General features: G+C 44.1%; 1 protein-coding gene across 6 annotated transcripts in view; it reads right to left on the bottom strand.

Annotated features, from left to right (window-relative positions):
• LOC139240310 (cell adhesion molecule CEACAM5-like) overlaps window positions 1–24,862 on the bottom strand; it is a 497,355-nt gene that overhangs the window by 310,293 nt on the left and 162,200 nt on the right. For 5 of the 6 annotated variants that reach the window (XR_011588707.1, XM_070868773.1, XM_070868770.1 and 2 more), the window contains exon 3: window positions 16,409–16,726. Coding sequence is in view for 5 of the 6 variants with exons in the window: in XM_070868773.1 (XP_070724874.1) it covers window positions 16,409–16,726 (318 nt within the window). In the remaining variant the exon portion in view is untranslated. Of the gene's footprint in view, window positions 1–16,408; window positions 16,727–16,881; window positions 16,958–24,862 lie in introns of those variants that run through there. The other variant, XM_070868774.1, reaches the window with a different exon arrangement.

Below are 24,862 nucleotides of genomic sequence, written 5' to 3' on the forward strand. Positions count from 1 at the left end.
GCGCTGATGCTGTCAGTCGGCTACCATTGTCCACCACCGGGGTGGAAATGGCACAGCCTGCAGACTTACTCTTGGTGATGGATGCATTTGAAAATGAAAAGTCACTTGTTACTGCCCACCAGATCAGGAACTGGACCAGCCAGGATCCTTTACTGTCCCTTGGAAAAAACTGTTTCCTCCATGGGAGCTGGTCCAGCGTCCCAGGGGAGATGCATGAAGAGATAAAGCCATTCCAGCGGCGCAAAGATGAAATGTCCTTTCAGGCAGACTGTCTTTTGTGGGGTAATCACATGGTTTTGCCTAAGAAAGGCAGGGAAACGTTTAGACGCGACCTACACAGTACCCACTCAGGCATAGTAATGATGAAAGCTATAGCCAGATCCCATGTGTGATGGCCCAGCATTGACTCAGCACTTGCTCTCAACTGAGCAATGTACCCAGGGAGTCACTGCTAAGTTTGTGGTCATGGCCCGACAAACCGTGATCTAGGATCCACGTTGACTTTGTTGGCCTGTTTCTGGACAAAATGTTTTTGGTTGTTGTGGATGCTTATTCAAAATGGATTGAGTGTGTAATAATGTCTGTAAGCACGCCCTCTGGCACCATCGAAAGCCTACAAGCCATGTTTGCCACGCACGGCCTGCCTGATGTCCTTGTTAGCGACAATGGGCCGTGCTTCACCAGCGCTGAATTCAAGGAATTCATGACCTGCAATGGGATCAAGCACATCACATCTGCCCCGTTCAAGCCCGCATCTAACGGGCAGTCAAAACCATCAAGCAAAGCTTGAAACATGTGTCGGAAGGCTCCCTGCAGACCCGCCTGTTCTGAGTCCTGCACAGCTACAGCACAAGACCCCACTCACTCACTGGGGTTCCCCCTGCCGAACTGCTCTTAAAAGGGCACTCAAAACAAGGCTCTCTCTAGTCGACCCTGATCTCCATGATCATGTCGAGGGCAGGCGACATCAACAAAGCATGTACCATGATCGCGCAAATTTGTCACGTGATATTAAAGTCAATGACCCTGCATTTGTACTCAACTATGGACATGGTCCCAAATGGCTTGCTGGCACTGTTGTAGCCAAAGAAAGGAGTAGGGTGTTTGAAGTCAAACTTGCAAATGGACTAGCTTGCAGATCGCATTTGGACCAAACCAAACTGCGATTTACAGACAGCCACGAGCAATCTGAAGAGGACACCACCAACTTCGACGCTCCGATACACACAAGTGGCAACCGACATCACAGTTGACCATGAAGCTGAACTCATCATCCCCAGCAGCCCAGCAAAGGCCCAACCAACTCACCTGCACCTGCATTTGTACTGAGACGATCGACTCGGGAGCGGAAAGCCCCAGATTGTCTCACCCTGTAAATAAGTGTACTATTGATTTTTGCGGGGAGTGATGTTATGTATGCAATACCTTGTAACCAGCATTCTACCACCACCAGAGGGCGCATCTGTTGGAGTCCCAAGGGATCCCAGCATCCCTTGGGAGCACTGCATCTAAGGAGGCCTCCCATGCTGTGTCAGCACTCTGGAGTCAGAGTAAAGAGACTAAGGTCACACTAACTCAAGTCTACAGTACTCAGTCACATTGCTTTATTTGAGACATAACAGGAATTGAGATAAAACTGATAAAATGTTCAATTAACAGCAAATTGGAGGAAGCTGCAAAGAACCAATGTCCTGCCAAATCAAATAACTAGGGCTGTAGATAGGGCTTTAAACTAAATAGTGCGGGGGACAGATCAGGTGAACGGAAATTTAAACAGTGAAAGAAAAAGGAGAAGGCAATAGTGCAGGTTAGCAATAGAGGGTAATGATAACTAGAGTGTGACAGGAAGGGGCAGAGCATATAAACATATGAGTGCATCAGAAAGTGGGGTCAAAGTAGGGAAAAATGCTAAAGAGGCAAAGTTAAAAGCTCTTTATTTAAATGTACGCAGCATTCGTAACAAAATAGATGAGTTGATGGCGCAAATAGAAATAAATTAGTATGATCTGATAGCCATTACAGAGATGTGGTTGCAAAGTGACCAAAGCTGGGAACTGAATATTCAGAGGTATTTGACATTTCGGTAGCATAGACAGAAAGGAAATAAAGGATGAGATCAGTGCAGTAGTGAGAAACGATATTGGCTCTGAGGATCAAGATATAGAATCAGTTTGGGTGCAGATAAGACCCTAGGAGTGGCCCCCGAACAGTAGCTACACTATAGGACAGAGTATAAATCAAGAAATAATGGAGGCCTGTAAGAAAGGTACAGCAATAATCATGAGCGATTTTAATCTTCATATTGATTGGACAAATCAAATTGGCAAAGTTAGCCTTGAGGAAGAGTTCATCGAGTGTATTTGGGATGGTTTCTTAGAACAATATGTTGTGGAACCAACCAGGGAGCAGACTATTTTAGATCTGGTAATGTGTAATGAGTTTGGATTAATTAATCATCTCAAAGTAAAGGATCCATTTGGGAAAAGTGATCATAGCATGGTAGAATTTAAAATTCAGTTTGAGGATGAGAAAGCTAGGTCTCAAACTATTGTCCTGAACTTAAATAAAGACAATTACAAAGGTATGAAGTCAGAGTTGGCTAATATGGACTGGGGAAATAAATTAACGGGTAAGATGGTTGATAAGCAATGGCAAACATTTAAGGAGATATTTTATAACTCTCAGTAAAGATATATTCAAGTGAGAAAGAAAGACTAAGAGAAGGAAGAACTATCCATGGCTAACTAAAGGATGGTATCAATTGGAAAGGAAAGGCATACAATTTTGCGAAGAATAGTGGAAGGGCAAGGGATTGGGAAATTTTTAGAAACCAACAAAGGACGACAAAAAAAAATAGAAGATAGTTTATGAGCGTAAGCCAGCAAGAAATATAAAAACAGACAGTAAGAGCTTCTACAGGTATATAAAAAGGAAGAAAGCAGCTAAAGTAAATGTTGATCCCTCAGACGATGAGACTGGGGAATTAATAATGAGAAACAGGGAAATGGCAGAGACTTTGAACAAATATTTGTGTTGGTTTTCATGGTAGAAAACACTAAAAGCATCCCAATACTTGATAGTCAAGGGGCAATTGGGAGAGGGGAATTTTAAACATTCACTATCACTGGAGAAAAAGTACTAGGCAAACTAATGGTACTAAAGGTGGACAAGTCCCCTGGACCTGAAAGCCTGCATCCTAGGGTGTTAAAAGAAGTGACACCCGTAGATTGAGGGTATCTTACTGAGGTATTTCACATCCTAGTATGGACAAGTTGAACCCTGAGGCCATCAAGGTCAACAAGGGGTCATCGGATGAAACTCAGAAAAGGAAAGGTGAAAGTTCATATCCAATATAACAACTTCACACAGAGGGTGATGAATCTTTGTAATGTTCTGCCCAGGGAGGTGATGAAGACTGAGAACATCAGTAAATTTAAGAGTTGAACAGACAATAAAATTAGACAAGGAATGTAACTAATGAACAGAATATTATGCTTTTGAGCTTTAGGGATAGCCAGATGGACTAAAATGGGCTTTCCACCATCCTATAAATTAATAACTTGTAATTTTTCAAAAAATTATAAATATATCAATTGATATAAAATTCCTTTTCCCCCTTTAAAAAATAGAGCCTGTGTCTGATTTAGATTTAGAATTTTTCACTTGTTTACAACATTGCTCAAATTTCAAAAGAGATGTATATGGAAATATTTTCTCTGTACACCAGCCCTAGCAAAAAAAAACATGTTTAACATTTTGATAGCATTAGTGCACATGGAAAATTTCCCCCTTAAGAGTAAGAAAGTCTTGCTACAATTGTAGACGGCCTTGGTGATTCTAAACCTGCAGTCTTGGTCTCCTCAGCTGAGGATGGATATACTTGCCTTGAAGGCGGTGCAACAAAGATATACGAGATTGATTCCTGGGATGAGAGGGATGTCTTATGATGAGAGATTGTGTAGAATGGGCCTGTACTCTCAGGAGTTTATAAGAAGGAGAGCTGATCTCATTGAAACATACAAGTTTTCGAAGGGGATTGACAGGGTAGATGGGGAGAGGTTGTTTCCCCTGGCTGCAGTGTTTCAAACTAGGGGGCACAGTCTCAGGGGAAGGGGTAGCCCATTTAAGACTGAGATGAGGAGAAACCTTTGGAATTCTCTGCTGTAGAAGGCTGTGGATGCTGAGTCTCTGAGTATATTCAAGGGTGAGATAGATACATTTTTGGGCACTAAGGGAATCAAGGGATGTGGAGATTGGGCAGGAAAGTGGAGTTAAGGTCGATGATCAGGCATGATCTTATTGACTGGCAGAGCGGGCTGGAGGGGCTGTATGGCCGACTCCTACTTCTATTTCATATGTTCACATATGTTCATATGCACATATGTCCCCTGTACTTCTAAATCCATTGCATTTTAATTTTAGAGATGTGATCAATGCTGGGACCTTTGCTATTCACATGGTTTATCAATGACTTCGAAGTAGGAATTGAGATAAAACTGTCAATTTTCAATTTGGATTTTACACTATTTCTAATTACATTAAATATTAATTGTAAAATTAGGAAGTGTTTGATTTTAACATGTACAGCTTGATCTGATGACCTTGGTGGAGATAAAAGTAATTTCTGACGAAGAGTCAGTGAATTGTTAACTCTGTTTCTCTCTCCACAGATGCTGCCTGAACTGCTGATTATTTCCAGCATTTTCTGTTTTAATTTCAGATTTCCAGCAGCTACAGTATTTTTACTTTTGTAGAAAAGTAATTCCTTTTATAGTTTTTGACATCATGGTCATTATCAGTGACTTTGCATTACAATTACTGTACAACAATTAATGTAATAATTAATTGCCGAGTGATGATGATGAAATCAAAACTTTCTTTCACGCATCACACGTCAATTCTAACATGATACTATCACTGGCGAGATGACAGTTTTTCAGCAAAATCAAGGAAAAACAATCCTGGATCATGGCATTCGTAATGTGTAATATATAATCTTCGTATTAAGTTGAATATATATCTCATTACATGATGTAAATTCGTATTTTGAATAGATACCATGATATCATATGCCCCATCAATCAACTTTCTCTTATATTACCAAACCTACTGATGATAAAATTGATTAGAATTGGATATATTTTAATCCCAAAATCTACCATAGTAGACATACATTGTTGCAAAGTACATATTGGATATCTCAATTGGATTTCTTATTTTCCAATCCTCCCCATGCTAAACTCACTAGCTTTGGTAATAATTAACAAAGCAAATAAAATATTACATAATTTTCTGTGACACTTACAGCTAATATTTAGATAATATGGGTCACTGCTTCTTCCAGCAATAGAATTGTATGTATGGCACACAAATCCTCCATCAGACCTCAACACTCCAGATACAGTGAGGGTTTATTATCTCCACTTAGAGCAATCCTACCACCAGGGTTAAAAGTTTTATTTTCTTTAAGCCAGTTATATGAATCTGCTGGACCTGAAGAACTACATGTCAGAGCCACTGTATCATTGTGTTCTACAGCATGTGTGTTATTGGATGAGACGATAATCTCCTGTAATTTGACAGAACCTATTATTCATGTGCATAATATGATGTAGAGGAGCTTGTTACAGTTGATCATTATATTAATTGATATCTGAGCTTCTTGGAATCTCATTCTAATACTATTGCTTCCTTGTGAATGGAAGACTAAAATTATGATATGCAAAAATGTAAAATAGTAGTACTTTGTACATCGATATGCTATTTAAATATGCTGCTTCATATTGCGCAAATACAAAATGGAACAAAGTGTATGAAATTTATGAATTGCTGCCATGGAACTTAAACTCAAAGAATTACTTGAAAGATATTAAAATTATATTTTTGACAGAGAGGTTTATATCATTGCAAATAACACCCCATGTTGGTTTTAGAGTTGCAATACAAGCAAGTCTAAAAGGAAGTTCACAAAATGAGTACATTTATACTGAGTGCAATAAAACAGAGGAAAACACAGACAGAAATATTGATTAGAGGAAACCTTCAAGGTGACATTTACCATCTTGCTATGTGTAACGACCAGAACAATACTTCTTCAAATGTGACAAATTACAAAATCACTTTTTCTATAAGGCAGGTGTTTCACATGCAGCTGGAATGTCTTGGAACCAGGACTAGTCTCTGAAAGAATCATTCACTTAGGGGCCAACTGAAAATGTTTGTGGTGTTAGTTCATTAAGCGGATGAGATAGATAGTGCCCTAATGATTCTGGGCTTGCCTACCCCTCAATTATCCAGCCTAATTCCACTTTTCAGCTCTCGGTCTGTAGCCTTGTAGATTACGGCACTTCAAATGTATATCCAAGTACTTTTTAAAAGCAATGAGGATTTCTGTCTCTACCACCCTTTCAGGCAGAGTACCAGACCCCCACCTTCCTCTGGGTGAAATCATTTCTCTTCAGCTTCCTCTGTTCTAAAGAAAACAACCCCAGATTATCCAATCTTTCCTTGTAGTTAAAATTCTCCAGTCCGGGCAACATCATTGTAAATATCTTCTGTACCTTCTCTATTGCAATCACATCTTTCCTGCAAAGTGATCACCAGAACTGTACACAGTACTCTAGCTGTGGTCTAATTAGTATTTTAGACAGATCTCGCATAACCTCCCTACTCTTATATTCTATGCCTCGACTGTTGTAATGTAGGAAACCACGAATCAAAACTCAACCTTTCTGAAATAAATTGATAGGTCCTTACTATACAGTATAAATGCTTGAGAGGTCAGTCTGTGACCTGTCCTTTATTCCTTCGCACTCCAAGTGATCAAGGTGGGTGGAGCTTCCCCTTTTGTACCTGAAGGCCCAGGTTAGGAGTGTCTCCCACCTAGTGGTCAGTGTTCTCACAGTGAACAACTTAGGTCAGATTATACATGGGTTATAATGCTGGTTGAATACATGACATCACCACCCCCCCAAAGTCTTATTGGGATCACAGGTTGAGTCTCTCTGGTGGTTTACGCTCTCTTGTAGAGTGCCTGAGTTGGGGCTCCGGTTGTTGGGCGCTGGCCTGAGTGTCTGCTGTTTGCGGTGCCTCAGGTCTGTCCGGACTGCCCACAGTGATTGGGCCCTCCTCCCTTTGGTTCCGGTGTTCGGTCACCTGTGGTGGAGTGAACTCTACCTCTGCTTCTTCTATGGGGTTGCTGAACCTCCTTTTTGTTTGATCCACGTGTTTGCGGCAGATTTGTCCATTGTTAAGTTTAAGTACCAGAATCCTATTTCCCTCTTTGGCAACCACAGTGCCTGTGAGCCATTTGGGCCCTGCAGCGTAGTTGAGGACAAAAACAGGATAATTTACATCAATACATCATGCCCTCGCATTCCTGTCATGGTAGTCATGTTGTCGCTGGCGCCTGCTCTCGACAATTTCTTTCATGGTGGGGTGTATAAGGGATAACCGGGTTTTAAGCATCTTTTTGATTAGCAGCTCTGCGGGTGGAACCCCTGTGAGTGAGTGTGGTCGGGATCTATAGGCCAACAGGAGGCGTGATAAGCGTCTTTGTAGGGAACCTGTTTGATTATCTGCACTGCTCGTTCTGCCTGGCCGTTTGAGGCCGGCTTGAACGGTGCCGTTCTGACATGGTTAATTCCATTGCGTGCCATGAAGTCCTGGAATTCAGTGCTTGTGAAGCACGGGCCATTGTCGCTGACCAAGACGTCCGGTAGACCGTGGGCGGTGAACATTGCCTGTAGACTTTCTACCGTGGCGGAGGATGTGCTTGAATTTAAAATGGCACACTCGATCCATTTGGAGTAGGCGTCTACTACAACCAAAAACATTTTTCCCATGAAAGGACCTGCATAGTCCACATGGATGCGTGACCAAGGCTTGGTGGGCCATGGCCAGGGGCTAAGGGGGGCTTCCCTGGGCACATTGCCCAGCTGGGCACACGTGTTGCACCTGCGAACACAAAGTTCCAGATCTGCGTCTATCCCTGGCCACCAAACGTGTGACCTGGCAATTGCCTTCATCATGACAATGCCCGGGTACTCATTGTGGAGTGCTCTGATGAACACCTCTCTTCTCATCTGGGGCATGACTACGTGGTTTCCCCACAGTAGGCAATCGGCATGAATCGAGAGTTCATCCCTGCGCCTGTGAAATGGTTTAAATTCCTCAGGGCATGCCCTGTACGTGGCTGCCCAGTCCCCATTCAGGACACATTTCTTGACTAGAGACAATAGCGGGTCTCTATTTGTCCAGACTTTAATCTGACGGGCTGTCACGGGTGAGCCTTCACTTCCGAAAGCTTCAACAGCCATGACCATCTCAGCAGCATGCTCGGTAGCCCCTTCTGTGGTGGCTAGTGGGAGCTAGTGAGTGCATCGGCGCAGTTTTCGGTGCCCGGTCTGTGCCGAATTGTATAGTCATAGACAGCTAACGTGAGTGCCCACCTCTATATGCGGGCCGATGCGTTTGCATTTATGGCCTTGGTGTCGGCCAAAAGGGACGTTAGGGGTTTGTGATCTGTCTCCAGCTCAAATTTCCTGACAAACAGGCACTGGTTCATTTTCTTTACAGCTTATACACATGTGAGCGCCTCCTTTTCTACCATCCCATAACCCCTTTCTGCCTGGGACAGACTCCTGGAGGCATAAGCTACCGGCTGTAACTGACCCTTGACATTGACATGCTGCAACACACACCCGACACCATAGGACGACGCATCGCACGTTAACACAAGTTTCTTACATGGGTCATATAGCGTTAACAGATTGTTGGAACATAACAAATTGCGTGCTCTATTAAAAGCCCTTTCCTGGCTGTCCCCCCAGACCCATTCGCGACCTTTACGTAGGAGCATGTGTAGCGGCTCTAGCAGCGTGCTCAATTTGGGAAGAAAGTTACCAAAATAGTTCAGCAGCCCCAGGAATGAATGCAGCTCCATCGTGTTACGGGGTCTGGGTGCTCTCTGGATCGCTTCCGTCTTGGACGCAGTAGGGCTGATCCCGTCTGCTGCTAACCTCATCCCCTGGAATTCTACCTCTGGAGCTAGGAAGACGCACTTCGCCTTTTTCAGTCGCAGCCCTACCTGGTCCAGTCTGCATAGCACCTCCTCCAGGTTGTGGAGGTGTTCTTCAGTATCGTGATGAGGATGTCATTCTGAAAAACCACCGTCCCTGGAATCGACTTGAGGAGACTTTCCATATTTCGTTGGAAGATCGCGGCGGCCGAACGAATCCCGAACGGACATCTGGTGTACTCAAACAACCCCTTGTGTGTCGTGATGGTGGTCAGCTTCTTCGACTCACTCGCCGCTCCTGGGTCATGTAAGCTGAGGTCAGCTCCAATTTTGAAAAAAGTTTGCCACCGGATAGCGTCGCAAAGAGGTCCTCCGCTCTCGGTAGCGGGTACTGGTCTTGGAGTGACACCCGATTGATGGTGGCCTTGTAATCACCACATATCCTGACCGACCCATCTGCCTTGAGCACCGGCACAATCGGGCTCGCCCAGTCACTGAATTCGACTTGCGAGATGATGCCTTCCCTCAGCAGGCGGTCCAATTCACCTTCTATCTTTTCCCGCATCATGTACGGCACCGCTCTGGCCTTGTGGTGTACTGGCCTGGCATCCGGGTTTATGTGCATCACTACCTTGGCCCCCATGAAAGTGCCGATGCCGGGTTGAAATAGTCAGTTAAATTTGTCCAGGATCTGTGAGCATGATACTCGCTCCACAGAGGAAATTGCAATGACATCGCACCATTTCCAGTTCATGACAGCAAGCCAACTCCGCCCCAGTAGTGCGGGTTCGTCCCCTGGGACAATCCAGAGTGGCAACCTGTTCTCCGAATCTTTGTGGGTCATGACTACCGTGGCGCTGCCTAGCACCGGAATGATCTGCTTTGTGTAAATCCGTAGCTGTGCGTCAATCGGCGATAATTTTGGCCTCCTGGCCTTGGAAGGCCACAATTTTTCGAACTGTTTGATACCCATCAGAGACTGGCTGGCCCCCATGTCTAGCTCCATTGATACTGGGATGCCATTGAGGAGCACTTTCATCATTATCGGTGGCGTCCTGGTGTACGAACTGTATACGTGCTCCACATGAACTCGCTGAACTTCAGCTTCCAGCGATTTCCCCCAGCGTTCATTTCTGCAATTTCTGCAGGTATTTACCTCATCTCTGCAAACTTCGGCTGAGTGTGTGCCTCCACGCCTCCAACATGAGTTGTTGTTGGAAACAAAAGGTCCCTTGCCAGTCGATCGTCCCTGACTGTCCCTGTGATTGTTCTTGAGTGCGTCATTAACAGATGTTGATGGCCCCATTACTGGCCGCATTGTCCCTTGCAATGGTGTGAATCGCTGTTCAACTTGCCATTGTCTCTGTCGAACTCCCCCTCGGGGTTCGACTACATGTTGGGGCATGCCCGATTGCCCATGTCTGCCTGGAGAACTGTGTGCTGCTTTAACAATGTTGAATCTCTGTCCCAACCATTCCTTTACGCAGTACCTCTCGTCTGTTCTGCTCGTGGCCATGCTCGCGTGGTTTAAATCCAAGTTTCTCGTCGCCAATGATATGTCCTTACTGTACAGTATAAATGCACATGAGGCCCATGCTTGAGAGAAGGTCAGTCTGTGACCTGTCCTTTATTCCTTAGCACTCCAAGTGATGAAGGTGGGTGGAGCTTCCCCTTTTGTACCTGAAGGCCCAGGTTAGGAGTGTCTCCCACCTAGTGGTCATTATTCTCACAGTGTATAACTTAGGTCAGATTATACATGGGTTACAATGCTGGTTGAATACATGACAAAATATCTGGGATAGTTTTTCCACAGCAAACAACGCGGTATTCCATTGTTGGGTTATGCACCACCTGCACAAAAAATTATCCAGATATCTGCAAACCTATGGAAAACACCATACTGCAGAACAAATAGGTCAGGTCAAAAAAAAATTACAGGGAAATTAGAAGCAAAGATAAATCAGTATATTAGATAGAGTATAGAACTTAATTTAACCTCCAATCACTGCATCCCAGAGTACTTAAGGAGGTGACCTTGGAAATAGCAGATGCATTGACAGTCATTTTCCAACATTCCATCGACTCTGGATCAGTTCCTATGGAGTGGAGGGTAGCCAATGTAACCCCACTGTTTAAAAAAGGAGGGAGAGAGAAAACAGGGAATTATAGACAGGTCAGCCTGACATCGGTCGTGGGTAAAATGATGGAAACAATTATTAAGGATGTCATAGCAGCAGAGGTGACATGATAGGTCCAAGTCAGCATGGTTTTGTGAAAGGGAAATCATGCTTGACAAAACTTCTGGAAATTTTTGAGGATGTTTCCAGTAGAGTGGACAAGGGAGAACCAGTTGATGTGGTGTATTTGGACTTTCAGAAGGCCTTCGACAAGGTCCCACACAAGAGATTAATGTGCAAAGTTAAAGCACATGGGATTGGGGGTAGTGTGCTGACGTGGATTGAGAACTGGTTGTCAGACAGGAAGCAAAGAATAGGAGTAAATGGGTACTTTTCAGAATGGCAGGCAGTGACTAGTGGGGTACTGCAAGGTTCTGTGATGGGCCCCCAGCTGTTTACATTGTACATTAATGATTTAGACGAGGGGATTAAATGTAGTATCTACAAAATTGCGGAAGACACTATTGAGCTGCGAGGAGGATGCTATGAGGCTGCAAAGTGACTTGGATAGGTTAGGTGTGTGGGCAAATGCATGGCAGATGAAGTATAATGTGGATAAATGTGAGGTTATCCACTTTGGTCGTAAAAACAGAGAGACAGACTATTATCTGAATGGTGACAGAATAGGAAAAGGGGAGGTGCAACGAGACCTGGGTGTCATGGTACATCAGTCATTGAAGGTTGGCATGCAGGTACAGCAGGCGGTTAAGAAAGCAAATGGCATGTTGGCCTTCATAGCGAGGGGATTTGAGTACAGGGGCAGGGAGGTGTTACTACAGTTGTACAGGGCCTTGGTGAGGCCACACCTGGAGTATTGTGTACAGTTTTGGTCTCCTAACTTGAGGAAGGACATTCTTGCTATTGAGGGAGTGCAGCGAAGGTTCACCAGACTGATTCCCGGGATGGCGGGACTGACATATCAAGAAAGACTGGATCAACTGGGCTTGTATTCACTGGAGTTCAGAAGAATGAGAGGGGACCTCATAGAAACGTTTAAAATTCTGATGGGTTTAGACAGGTTAGATGCAGGAAGAATGTTCCCAATGTTGGGGAAGTCCAGAACCAGGGGTCACAGACTAAGGATAAGGGGTAAGCCATTTAGGACCGAAATGAGGAGAAACGTCTTCAGCCAGAGAGTGGTGAACCTATGGAATTCTCTACCACAGGAAGTTGTTGAGGCCAATTCGCTAAATATATTCAAAAAGGAGTTAGATGTAGTCCTTACTACTAGGGGGATCAAGGGGTATGGCGAGAAAGCAGGAATGGGGTACTTAAGTTGCATGTTCAGCCATGAACTCATTGAATGGCAGTGCAGGCTCGAAGGGCTGAATGGCCTACTCCTGCACCTATTTTCTATGTTTCGATGTTTCTATGTTTCCATAACAATAAACATTAAAATGTATTAGCAATTTTTTTAACTTTTGATCCTGAATCTGTAATGGGAAACTTTACATGAGAAATAAACCCCAGAATCTCTCATTATGCCTCTCAACACATCTCCTGGAAGAATAAATTGGGAGAAGCAATCACCAGTGGCTGCCATAGTACTTTCAGATTTTGGCAGCTTCACCATACAGAATTGTTCATCAGAATCAGCCGAAAAGAACGATGCAATGGCAGAAGCTGAACTGAATGTTGATACTTGCCTCATTCAGGCCTCATGTATTAATATTTTTATAAGGCATAATTTAATATACATGGGAGATAGCTGGCTGACCTGCAAACCAAAACACCAGGCCTGCATCATGTAAATAGCATGACTCTAACATAAGTTTGTAGCTGATGAAGCAAGCAACTTTCCAGCTAATATAGTCAGTTCAATGTCATATACATTTCCTCTGACAATTTGAGCTATCAGAAAAGAACATTATTGTTCTTTCATACGCCATACCATTTAAATATGCATGGCACAAAGTTTACTGCAGTACCATAGAAACATAGAAACATAGAAACATAGACAATAGGTGCAGGAGTAGGCCATTCGGCCCTTCGAACCTGCAGCAACATTCAATATGATCATGGCTAATCATGCAACTTTAGTACCCCATTCCTGCTTTCTCTTCATAACCCTTGATCCCTTTAGCCATAAGGCCCACATCTAACTCCCTTTTGAATATATCTAACGAACTGGCCTCAACAACTTTCTTTGGTAGAGAATTCCACAGGTTCACGATTCTCTGAGTGAAGACGTTTCTCCTCATCTCGGTCCTAAATGGCTTACCCCTTATCCTTAGACTGTGACCCATCGTTCTGGACTTCCCCAACAATCAGGAACATTCTTCCTGCATCTAACCATTTCAATCTCATCAGAATTTTATATATTTCTATGAGATCCCCTCTCATTCTTCTAAATTCCAGTGAATATAAGCCTAGTCGATCCAGTCTTTCTTCATATGTCCGTCCTGCCATCCCGGGAATCAGTCTGGTGAACCTTTGCTGCACTCCCTCAATAGCAAGAACGTCCTTCCTTAGATTAGGAAACCAAAACTTCACACAATATTCAAGGTGTGGCCTCAGCAAGGCCCTGCACAACTACAGTAAGACCTCCCTGTTCCTATACGCAAATCCTCTCGCTAGGAAGGCCAACATGCCATTTGCCTTCTTTACCGCCTGCTATACCTGCATGCCAACTTTCAATGACTGAAGTACCATGATACCCAGGTCTCGTTGCACCTCTCCTTTTCCTAATCTGTCACCATTCAGGTAATATTCTGCCTTCCTGTTTTTTCCACCAAAGTGGATAATCTCACATTTATCTATATTGTACTGCATCTGCTATGCATTTGGCCACTCACCTAACCTGTCCAAGTCACCCTGCAACCTCTTAGCATCCTCCTCACAGCTCACACTGCCACCCAGCTTAGTGTCATCCGCAAACTTGGAGATATTACACTCAATTCCTTTGTCTAAATCATTAATGTATATTGTAAATAGCTGGGGTCCCAGCACTGAACCCTGCGGCACTCCAATAGTCACTGCCTGCCATTCTGAAATGGACCCATTTATCCTGACTCTCTGCTTCCTGTCTGCCAACCAGTTCTCTATCCACGTCAATACATTACCCCCAATACCATGTTCTTTAATTTTGCACAACAATCTCTTTTGATGGACCTTGTCAAAAGCCTTTTGAAAGTCCAAATACACCACATCCACTGATTCTCCCTTGTCCACTCTTCTAGTAACATCCTCAAAAAATTCTAGAAGATTGCAAGCATGATTTCCCCTTCATAAATCCATGCTGGACAAAGCCTGGGATTTTACGCTTCTGAGCTCCTGACTATGTCAACCATTGCTCAATGGGTAACACTCTCACCTCTCAGTTAGAAGGTAATGGGTTCAAATCGCAATCCAGAGACTTGAGCACAAAATCTAGGCTGACACTTCTGTTCAGTACTGAAGGAGTGCTGAACTGTCAGAGGTGCTGCCTTTAGGATGAGATGTTAAACCAAGACTGTGTTTGCCCTCTCAGGGGAATGTAAAAGATCCCAAATCACCAATGTTCCCTTTTAGCAGTGCGTCCACACAACACTCCAGTGATCCTGTGGAGCAGCTTTTCAATACAAAAACTACACATGCGCAGTATTTTGAATGGCCCATGCAGATATTTAAAGGGTCTGCGCAGCAGTAAAAAAATTACAGGCAACATTGCACGGCACTATTCCAAAGAAGAACAAGGCAGTTCCCCCTGGTGTCCTGGCCAATATACATCCCTCAACCAAAACTAACATCACTAAAACAGATGATCTGGTCATTATCACGTTGCTGTTTGCGGGAGCTTGCTGTGTGCAAATTGGCTGCTGTATTTCCTGCATTACAATAATGACAACACTTCAAAAGAACTTTGTTGACTGCAAATTGCTTTAGAACATCCTGAGATCATGAATGATGGAATCTAAATGTCGTTTGTTGTATTACCTATCAGAAAAAGCATGGGCTGAGGTGAGGAATTTTCCAATATGTGCTATGGCTACACATCAACCTATCGGTTGGCATAGTTCACCTACACAACAAAGGCAAATTAACCTGACCCCGAGCTTCTGGTCGCCTGTCACTTTCATTCTCCGCCCACTCCCACTCTGATCTCTCCATCCTCGGCCTCTTACGCTGTTCCAACAAAGCTCAACGTAAGCTCACAGAACAGCATTTAGACACTTCACAGCCTTCTGGACTCAACAGCAAGTTCAACAATTTCAGACCATAACCTCTGCACCACATTTTCCCACATGGTAGCTGTTGATGATTCAGCCATTTCCATTTACACCTCATCTAGACTCATCTTTTGTTTCTTAACTTGCCCCATTACCATCTCATTTTGCCTTGCACCATCAACCCTTTTGTCTCTTCTGCCTTCCATCCTATCACAGACCTTCCCTTTTCTACTTTCCTCCCCTCCCCCCTTTCCATGCCTCCACACTTGCTTTAAAATCTGTTACATCTCTAAATTTTTCCAATTCTTACGACGGGTCATCGACATTGCACTGTCAGAGGTGCCGTCTTTCAGATGAGACATTAAACCGAATTCCCCTCTGTTCTCTTAAGTGGACGTAAAAGCTCCCATGGCACCATTTCGAAGAACAGGGGAGTTATCCCGGTGTCCTGGCCAATATTTATCCCTCAATCAACATCACAAAAACAGATTATCTGGTCATTATCACATTGTTGTTTGTGGGAGTTTGCTTTGTGCAAATTGGCTGCGTGTTTTCCACATTACAACAGTGACTAACTCCAAAAAGTATTCAAATGGCTATAAAGCGATTTGGGATGTCCGATAGTCGTGAACAGCGCTATATAAATGCAAGTCTTTTAGATTTACACTACACAACTTTAGTGTACTGAGTAAACTTGCTGCGCTATAAACCAACTCGCAGATAAAGGGATATATATATATATATATATTATCGCAGCCCAGTTGAGGCACCAACACTTTCTGGTCTGGTAGTACAATGTCTGCGTGGTTTGATGCAGGCGGGCGGCACCGATTCGGCAGGTACCTGAAACTGACAGCGGAATGTAATTCCAACCTGTTCATTATTTGTAATACCTGAATTTCCCCGATCGGAAAACACACCCGAACAAGTCAGTGATTATACAGGGTATATTGCAAACTATATGTGAATTATGCTGTAAAATTTAGTGTGTTTTTATATTAAATTATCATACGAATAGAATACTAATTGAACAAATAATCTTCCAAAATAAACTTGTCACTCACCCAGTACATGCAGAGTGATGGTTGCTTTTGCTTGACCTGCGTCGCCTGTTAACATGGTAACAGTATACTCTCCACTGTCCGAAACTGTCACTGACATCAGCAGGAGTGATCCGTTCTGGGGGAAATATTCAACCCGTGTTCTGTACTTATCATTTATAATCGGTATTCGAGTGGTCCACTGACCGATAAGTGCCGTCCCGAAGTTCCAGGTAATATTTATCGTCGGAACTGACGGCAGCACTGAAAAAAATGCGTTGTCTCCGACGGTCACATTTATCCGACTGTTTTCTGTCTGGATAGTTAAACCCTGGAGTTCAACTGAGGAAAGAAAATCACATTGAGGAGGAAGTAGAGAGAAACATTTAAACTCGATACAATATGTACATTTCTAAAGTGATACTAACGTCACCTCTTGCTGAGTCTGATTTTCTATGACAATCCCGAAAAGAAATGAAATGGAAAGTGGTCCTCACCCGCAGATATCAATAAGCAAACAGCTCCCGCGGTAAGTGTCAGTGTTACCATCCTGAGAGAGCAGCTCCAGTCCCTGTTACACTCGGTGACTGACCCGCTCTTCCTGGTGCACAGAACAAGTCAGTTGAATCATTTACTAAAGCGGCAATGCTGATTGGACCGAGTGTTGTTCACCTGACTGGAAACTCTTTCCACAGATTCCAATCGATTACATAGTATTTACAGCACAGAAATAGACCTTCCGGCCCAACAGGCCCATGCAGATGATATTTGGTCCACATGAAGCCCCTCCCACCCTTCCAACCCCATCAACATTATCCCTCTATTTCTTTCTCCCTTATGTGTTTATCTAACTTCCCCTTAAATGCGTCTATGCTAGTCACCTCAACTACTCCTTGTGGTAGCAAGTTCCCGATCATAAAAACGGTCTGGGTAAAGAAGTTGCCCTTGAATTTCCGATTGGATTAATTCGGGACTATTTTATATTTATGGCCCCTAGTTCAGGTCTCCTCTTCAAGTGCAAACTCCTTCTCGACGTCTACCCAATTGAACCCTTCCATAATCTTAAAGACCTCTGTGTTCATTTTTCTGAAAAAAGAGCCCCAACCTGTTCAACTTTCCTGATGGGAATATATCTCAGTTCTGGTGTCATCCTTGTAAATCTTTGTTGCACTTTCTTCAGTGTGTCTCTATCCTTTTTATAATATGGAGACCAGGGGACCGAAATTGTCCCTCCCAATAAAGTCTCTGGCCACCTGAAAACAGTGGCCACAGGGCAAAGCGGAATGACCGTCGACTCACTGCGGAGAGGCCACCATCTTGTAAACTGCCCTTCATCAGGGTCGGAGCGGTGTAGGGGACCGCTCCATCTGTTTTCCCACCACGGCGTGCACACTCCGATCCCTTACCGACAGCGGCGACCCCTTCCCGAAATTGCCCCATGGAAATATCCCTTTTGTGGAATTGTCCCGTGGGAGCGATGCCACAACAGGCCAGTGCCCCCGACAGCTTTTTGTGTCAGTACACTCCTTGTTGGTCAGTGGCGTGGCCGCCTTTAAAGGGAAGATGGCGCTGCAGGCAATGTCTAGAAATTAGAGCCAGACCTTTCAGGAGTGAAATAGGGAAACACTTCTACACACAAAGAGAGGTAGAAGTTTGGAACTCTCTTCAGCAAATGGCAATTGGTAATAGATCAGTTGTTCATTTTTAAATTGGAGATTGATAGCTTTTTGTGAACTAAAGCCAAACTCTGGAGTTAGGTCTCAGATCAGCCATGATCTCATTGAATGGTGGAACCGGCTCGAGGGGCTCAATGGCCGACTCCTGTACCTATGTTCCTATCAGATACTCTCATTTGAAATCTAGGATTTAATAAACTTCCTGTGCCGAATGACACTCTAGCCTATGTAGCATCACATCAAGATAACCTGTTTCGAGTATCAGTGATATTTGAATACACAGAATAGCGAAAGAATGGAGATAACTATACATGTTGTTAACTATTATTAATAACCTCTAATGGTGCTGTTACAATGACAAACAGATCAGGGTACAATTGGAAATGCAACAGTGCAGAACACAGGCAGGAGAACATTACCACAGTGTCACTGGATGGAAACACAGCTTGATTGCTTCTGGGCGATTCTAAGGTTTATGTTTGTAAAGAAAGTGCTAAAGATTCATAAATGTAATATTTGTAATAAATCCGAGTAGTATCACTAGGACAATTGAATAGTTGCAGTAATGATGCGCTTTAACAGAAGGTTCACCAGTGAACACATGAAAATTGAACCTGAAGATTTGAAACAAGAAAGAAAGGATTTACTCAAACCTCAGAACATCCCAAAGTGCTTTACAGACAATGAAATATATTTGAGGAGCGGCCACAGTTGTTACGCAGGAAATGAGGAAGCCAATTTGTGCACAGCAAGATCCCAAATACAGCCACGAGATCAATGATCAGATAATCTGTTTCTTCATGATGGCTGAGGGATAAATATTGGCCAGGACACTGGGCTGAGCAGCGCCCCCCCGCCGCCTCTGCCCCTGCTCTTCCATTGAAATACTGCCATGGGTTCTTTTAGAGAGAGCTGACTGGGTTTGGCTTAATGTGGCAACCGAAAGACGACACATCTGAGAGTGCAGCATTCCACAGCATTGGGTTGGCAACATTAGGGAGGGAATGTCGCAGGTCGCTGATATACTGTCGGTGCACATGAGGGAGGGAATGTCGCAGGTCGCTGATATACTGTCAGTGCACATGAGGGAGGGAATGTCACAGGTCGCTGATATACTGGCGGTGCACATGAGGGAGGGAATGTCACAGGTAGCTGATATACTGTCAGAACACATGAGGGAGGGAATGTCACAGGTCGCTGATATACTGTCAGAACACATGAGGGAGGGAATGTCACAGGTCACTGATATACTGTCGGTGCACATGAGGGAGGGAATGTCACAGGTCGCTGATATACTATCGGTGCACATGAGGGAGGGAATGTCACAGGTCGCTGATATACTGTCGGTGCACATAAGAGAGGGAATGTCACAGGTAGCTGATATACTGTCGGTGCACATAAGGGAGGGAATGTCACAGGTAGCTGATATACTGTCAGAACACATGAGGGAGGGAATGTCACAGGTCACTGATATACTATCAGAACACATGAGGGAGGGAATGTCGCAGGTCGCTGATATACTGTCGGTGCACATGAGGGAGGGAATGTCGCAGGTCGCTGATATGCTGTCGGTGCACATAAGGGAGGGAATGTCACAGGTAGCTGATATACTATCGGTGCACATGAGGGAGGGAATGTCACAGGTCGCTGATATGCTGTCGGTGCACATGAGGGAGGGAATGTCGCAGGTCGCTGATATACTGTCGGTGCACATGAGGGAGGGAATGTCGCAGGTAGCTGATATACTGTCAGAACACATGAGGGAGGGAATGTCACAGGTCACTGATATACTGTCAGAACACATGAGGGACGGAATGTCACAGGTAGCTGATATACTGTCAGAACACATGAGGGAGGGAATGTCACAGGTCACTGATATACTGTCAGAACACATGAGGGAAGGAATGTCACAGGTCGCTGATATACTGTCAGAACACATGAGGGAGGGAATGTCACAGGTCACTGATATACTGTCAGAACACATGAGGGACGGAATGTCACAGGTAGCTGATATACTGTCAGAACACATGAGGGACGGAATGTCACAGGTCACTGATATACTGTCAGAACACATGAGGGAGGGAATGTCACAGGTCACTGATATACTGTCAGAACACATGAGGGACGGAATGTCACAGGTAGCTGATATACTGTCAGAACACATGAGGGAGGGAATGTCACAGGTCACTGATATACTGTCAGAACACATGAGGGAGGGAATGTCGCAGGTCGCTGATATACTGTCGGTGCACAGGAGGGAGGGAATGTCGCAGGTCGCTGATATACTGTCAGAACACATGAGAAGGGGAATGTCGCAGGTCGTTGAGATACTGGGGGGAGCACATGAGGGAGGGAATGTTGGAGATAGTTGAGACGCTGCAAGAAGTCATGAGGGAGGGAATGTCGGAGATTTCTGCTGCAATAAGTGAACATGCCCAGATCCTGCGGCCATTGATGGGATCAACTGCCACCCCCACCCCAATCCACAGACCAACCTCTGAAGATGCCCAACCCAAGAACAGCTGCGCTACCGCCAGCAGACAAGGGTGGACTCACCAAGACCAAGCGCAGCGGGCGGTCTTAGAATAAGTTGGAGGAGAGATGGGTGAAGCCTTTGTTTGCTGCTGTTGTTGTTGTTACTGTTGTAACTGTACTCAAGTTAAAATGCTACTTCAAAATGCCAATGGCCCTCACTATGATGCTGTGCGTCGCAATGTGCGACATGTTGTATTCCCGCTCAGCTTTCGTCCAGGTTACATGTAGGGGCATCATGAGCCAGGTGGTGAGGCCGTATCCTTTGTACTCCAGCAGCCAGCTCTGCCCTTCTGGCTGCTGCTGAAACATGGCAGATATAGCGCTGTCGCATAGGATGAAAGCATCATGCATGCTCCCAGAGTAACTTGTATCAACTGCCATGATGTGATGCATGTCGTCACAGACGAGCTGCTCATTCATGGAATAAAAGCACTTCTGTTGCTGTACAGCTCAGAATCTTCCAAAGGTGCTCGCAAGGCAATGTGGGTATAATCAATGCAGCCCTGCACCTTGGGGAAATCAGCAATCTTGGAGAAGCCAACAGCCCTGTCACGCATTGCCTGGGCGGTCATGGGGAACTTGATGTAGTCATTCGTCCGGGCACACAGTGCAGCAATCACCTGCCAAATGCAGATATGTGTTGCATGTTGAGAAATGGCGCACACAGCCCCAGTTGTGGCCTGGAATGATCCAGATGCATAAAATGAAAGTGCAGCTTTAACCTTTACTTCAACTGACAAAGCAGTCCTCCTGACGCTTCTATGGTGCAGGTCTGCTTTTATTAACTCACAGATCTCAGTTACAACTTATTTGCAGAAATGCAACCTTCCCACAGAGTTTGCCTCACTCAGGTGTAGGTATGAACGCTTGTCTCGATATACCCAATGTGGGTACTGTATGTGTTCTGAGGTTCCTCAGGTGATGGGTAAGGCCTCCTGCTCATCATCCTACGTGTTCTGAGGTTCCTCAGGTGATGCTGCCGAATCAATCTTCTCCTCCGCAGCACAATCATGTAGGTGGCTTGCACGAGGTTGGAATCAATGCATTAGTGAGAAAGGATATTTGCTCAAATGATCACGATATTCAAACAGTTTGGGTAGAATAATAAGGGAAAAAGTCACTGCTGGGCATAGTCTATAGGCCCCCTAACAGTAGCAACTCTTTTGGTCGGAGTATAAACCAGGAAATAGTGGGGGCTTGTAAAAAGGGAACAGCAATAATCATGGGTGATTTCAACCTCCATATTGATTGGACAAATCAAATTGGTCATGATAGTCTTGAGGACGTATTCATAGAGTGCATAAGGGACAGGTTCCTTGAACAGTATGGAACGGAACCGACCAGAGGGCAGGCTATCTTGGATCTAGTCCTGTGTAATGAGACAGGATTAATAAACAATCTCCTAGTAAAGGATCCCCTTGGAATGGTGATCATAACATGGTTGAATTCCAAATTCAGATGGATGGTGAGAAAGTTGGATCTCAAACCAGTGTACTAAGCTTAAATAAAGGAGACCTTGAAAGTATGAGGGCAGAGTTTACTAAAGTAGACTGGGAAAGTAGAGTAAAGTGTAGGATGGTTGATGAACAGTGGCGTACATTTAAGGAGATATTTCATAACTGTCAAGAAAAATATATTCCAGTGAGGAGGAAAGGGTGTAAAAGAAAAGATAGCCATCCGTGGTTAACTAAAGAAATAAAAGACGGTATTCAATTAAAAACAAGGGCATACAAAGTGGTCAAACTAGTGGGAGGACAGAAGACTGGGAAGCTTTTAAAAGCCAGCAAAGAATGACAAATGAAATGATTAAGAAAGAGAAGATAGGCTATGAAAGTAAACTAGCACAAAATATAAAAACAGATAGCAAGAGTTTCTATAGGTATATAAAAAGGGAAAGAGTGGCTAAAGTAAATGTTGGTCCCTTCGAGGACGAGCCCGGAGAATTAGTAATGTGGAACATGGAAATGGCAGAAACGAATATTTTGTATCAGTCTTCACAGTAGAGGACACAAACAATATTCCAGCAGTGGATCGACAAGGGGCTATAGAGGGGGAGGAACTTACCACAATCACAATCACTAAGGAGGTGGTACTCAGTAAGATAATGGGACTTAAAGGTAGATAAATCCCCTGGACCTGATGGCTTGCATTCTAAGGTCTTAAGGGACGTAGCGGCAGGGATATTGCATGCATTCGTTGAAATTTACCAAAATTCCTGGGATTCTGGGCCCAACAGATTGGAAAACTGCAAATGTAACTCCCCTATTTAAAAAAGGAGGCAGACAAAAAGTAGGAAACTATAGACCCGTTAGCCTAACATCTGTGGTTGAGAAAATGCTGGAGTCCGTTATTAAAGAAGCAGTAGCAGGACATTTGGAAAGCATAATTCAGTCAGGGGAAGACAAAATTGACAAATGTGCTGGAATTCTTTGAGGATGTAATGAACAGGGTGACTAAAGGGGATCCAGTGGATTTGTTGTATTTGGACTTCTAGAATGCATTTGACAAGGTGCCACATAAAATGTTACTGCACAAAATAAAAGTTCACAGGGTTGGGGGTAAAATATTAGCTTGGATAGAGGATCGGCGAACTAACAGAAAACAGAGTGTCGGGATAAATGGTTCATTCTCGCGCTGGCAATCAGTAACTAGTGGGGTGCCGCAGGGATCAGTGCTGGGACCCCAACTATTTACAATCTATATTAACGATTTAGAAGAAAGGACCGAGATGGGAAAGGAAGAAAGATGCGAGGAAAAGCAATGTGTGAGGAGGACACAAAAATCTGCAAAAGGACATAGAGAGGCTAAGTCAGTGGGCAAAAATTTGGCAGATGGCTTATAATGTTAGAAAGTGTGAGGTTATGCACTTTGGCGGAAAAAAAATCAAAGAGCAAGTTAGATTTAAAGGGACAAAAATTGCAAAGTGCTGCAGTACAGCAGGACCTGGGGGTACTTGTGCACGAAACACAAAAGATTAGTATGCAGGTACAGCAAGTGATCAAGAAGGCCAATGGAATCTTGGACTTTATTGCAAAGTGGCTGGAGTATAAAAGCAGGGAAGTCTTGCTACAGTTATATAGGGTATTGGTGAGGCCACACCTGGAATACTGTGTACAGTTTTGGTTTCCTTATTTACGAAAGGATATACTTGCTTTGGAGGCAGTTCAGAGAAGGTTCACTCGGTTGATTCTGGAGATGAGGGGGTTGACTTATGAGGAATAGTTGAGTAGGTTGGGCCTCTATTCATTGGAATTCAGAAGAATGAGAGTTGATCTTATTTAAACGTATAAGATTATGAGGGGGCTTGACATGATGGATGCAGAGAGGATGTTTCCACTGATAGGCGAGACTGGAACTAAGGACCATAAACTTAGAATAAGAGGCCGCCCATTTAAAACTGAGATGAGGAGCAATTTCTTCTCTCACAGGGTTGTAAATCTGTGGAATCCGCTGCCTTAGAGAGCTGTAGAAGCTGGGACATTGAATAACTTTAAGACTGAGGTAGACAGTTTCTTAACCGATAAGAGATTACTGCTAAGCTTTTTCAAAACCTGTCCAATTCGAACTCAAATTATGGAATCCAAGAGTTTGCTGAAATCTGATGTTAGTCAAAATCATCATTATTTATTCATCTCTTTTTTTCCAAAAATTTTACATTGTCCATCCTCCAGAACCCTGGCACACTTTGCATATTGAAGGAATCAATTCTATCCTCAATATAATCAAAGAGACTGCATTCTAACCAATTGGTACCCCTTCTCAGTATTTGTGTTCGACTCGCTCCTCTCTGGTGTTCTTTATTTGACTCGGCTGCTTACGATCAACACCATATATCTTAGCTACAGATACACTGTGATATAACGGATTAACCATTTAATGTTTGCATGGGCTGAAAATTTAGGCCATGCAAGGTACCTATAATGAGTACACATACCTGGTGAGGCCTCGCAAATACCGGTTCTTGGCGCGCGATGTGCATGCACCGAGAACCAGCATTTGCAATCTGCCAAAATTTCTTTTAACAGATCCAGTGCCTCCCAGCAGGAAGGACATCTGCAGGGCAGAGATTGGGATATTTGCCCAACTCTTGCCCAGTGTTGGGGGAAAACCCCGAGGTAGAAGTAAATCTGAGTCGGGAGTCCGTGAGTCAGAGAGGCCTACAAAAGGCCGCGAGGTCGGGAGTCCGTGAGTCAGAGAGGCCTACAAAAGGCCGCGAGGTCAGGAGGTGCGTCGCTGAGTTGGGAGTCTGTGAGTCAGAGAGACCTAC

Source organism: Pristiophorus japonicus, chromosome 31 (genome assembly GCF_044704955.1).
Source record: "Pristiophorus japonicus isolate sPriJap1 chromosome 31, sPriJap1.hap1, whole genome shotgun sequence".
Taxonomy (NCBI): Eukaryota; Metazoa; Chordata; class Chondrichthyes; family Pristiophoridae; genus Pristiophorus; species Pristiophorus japonicus.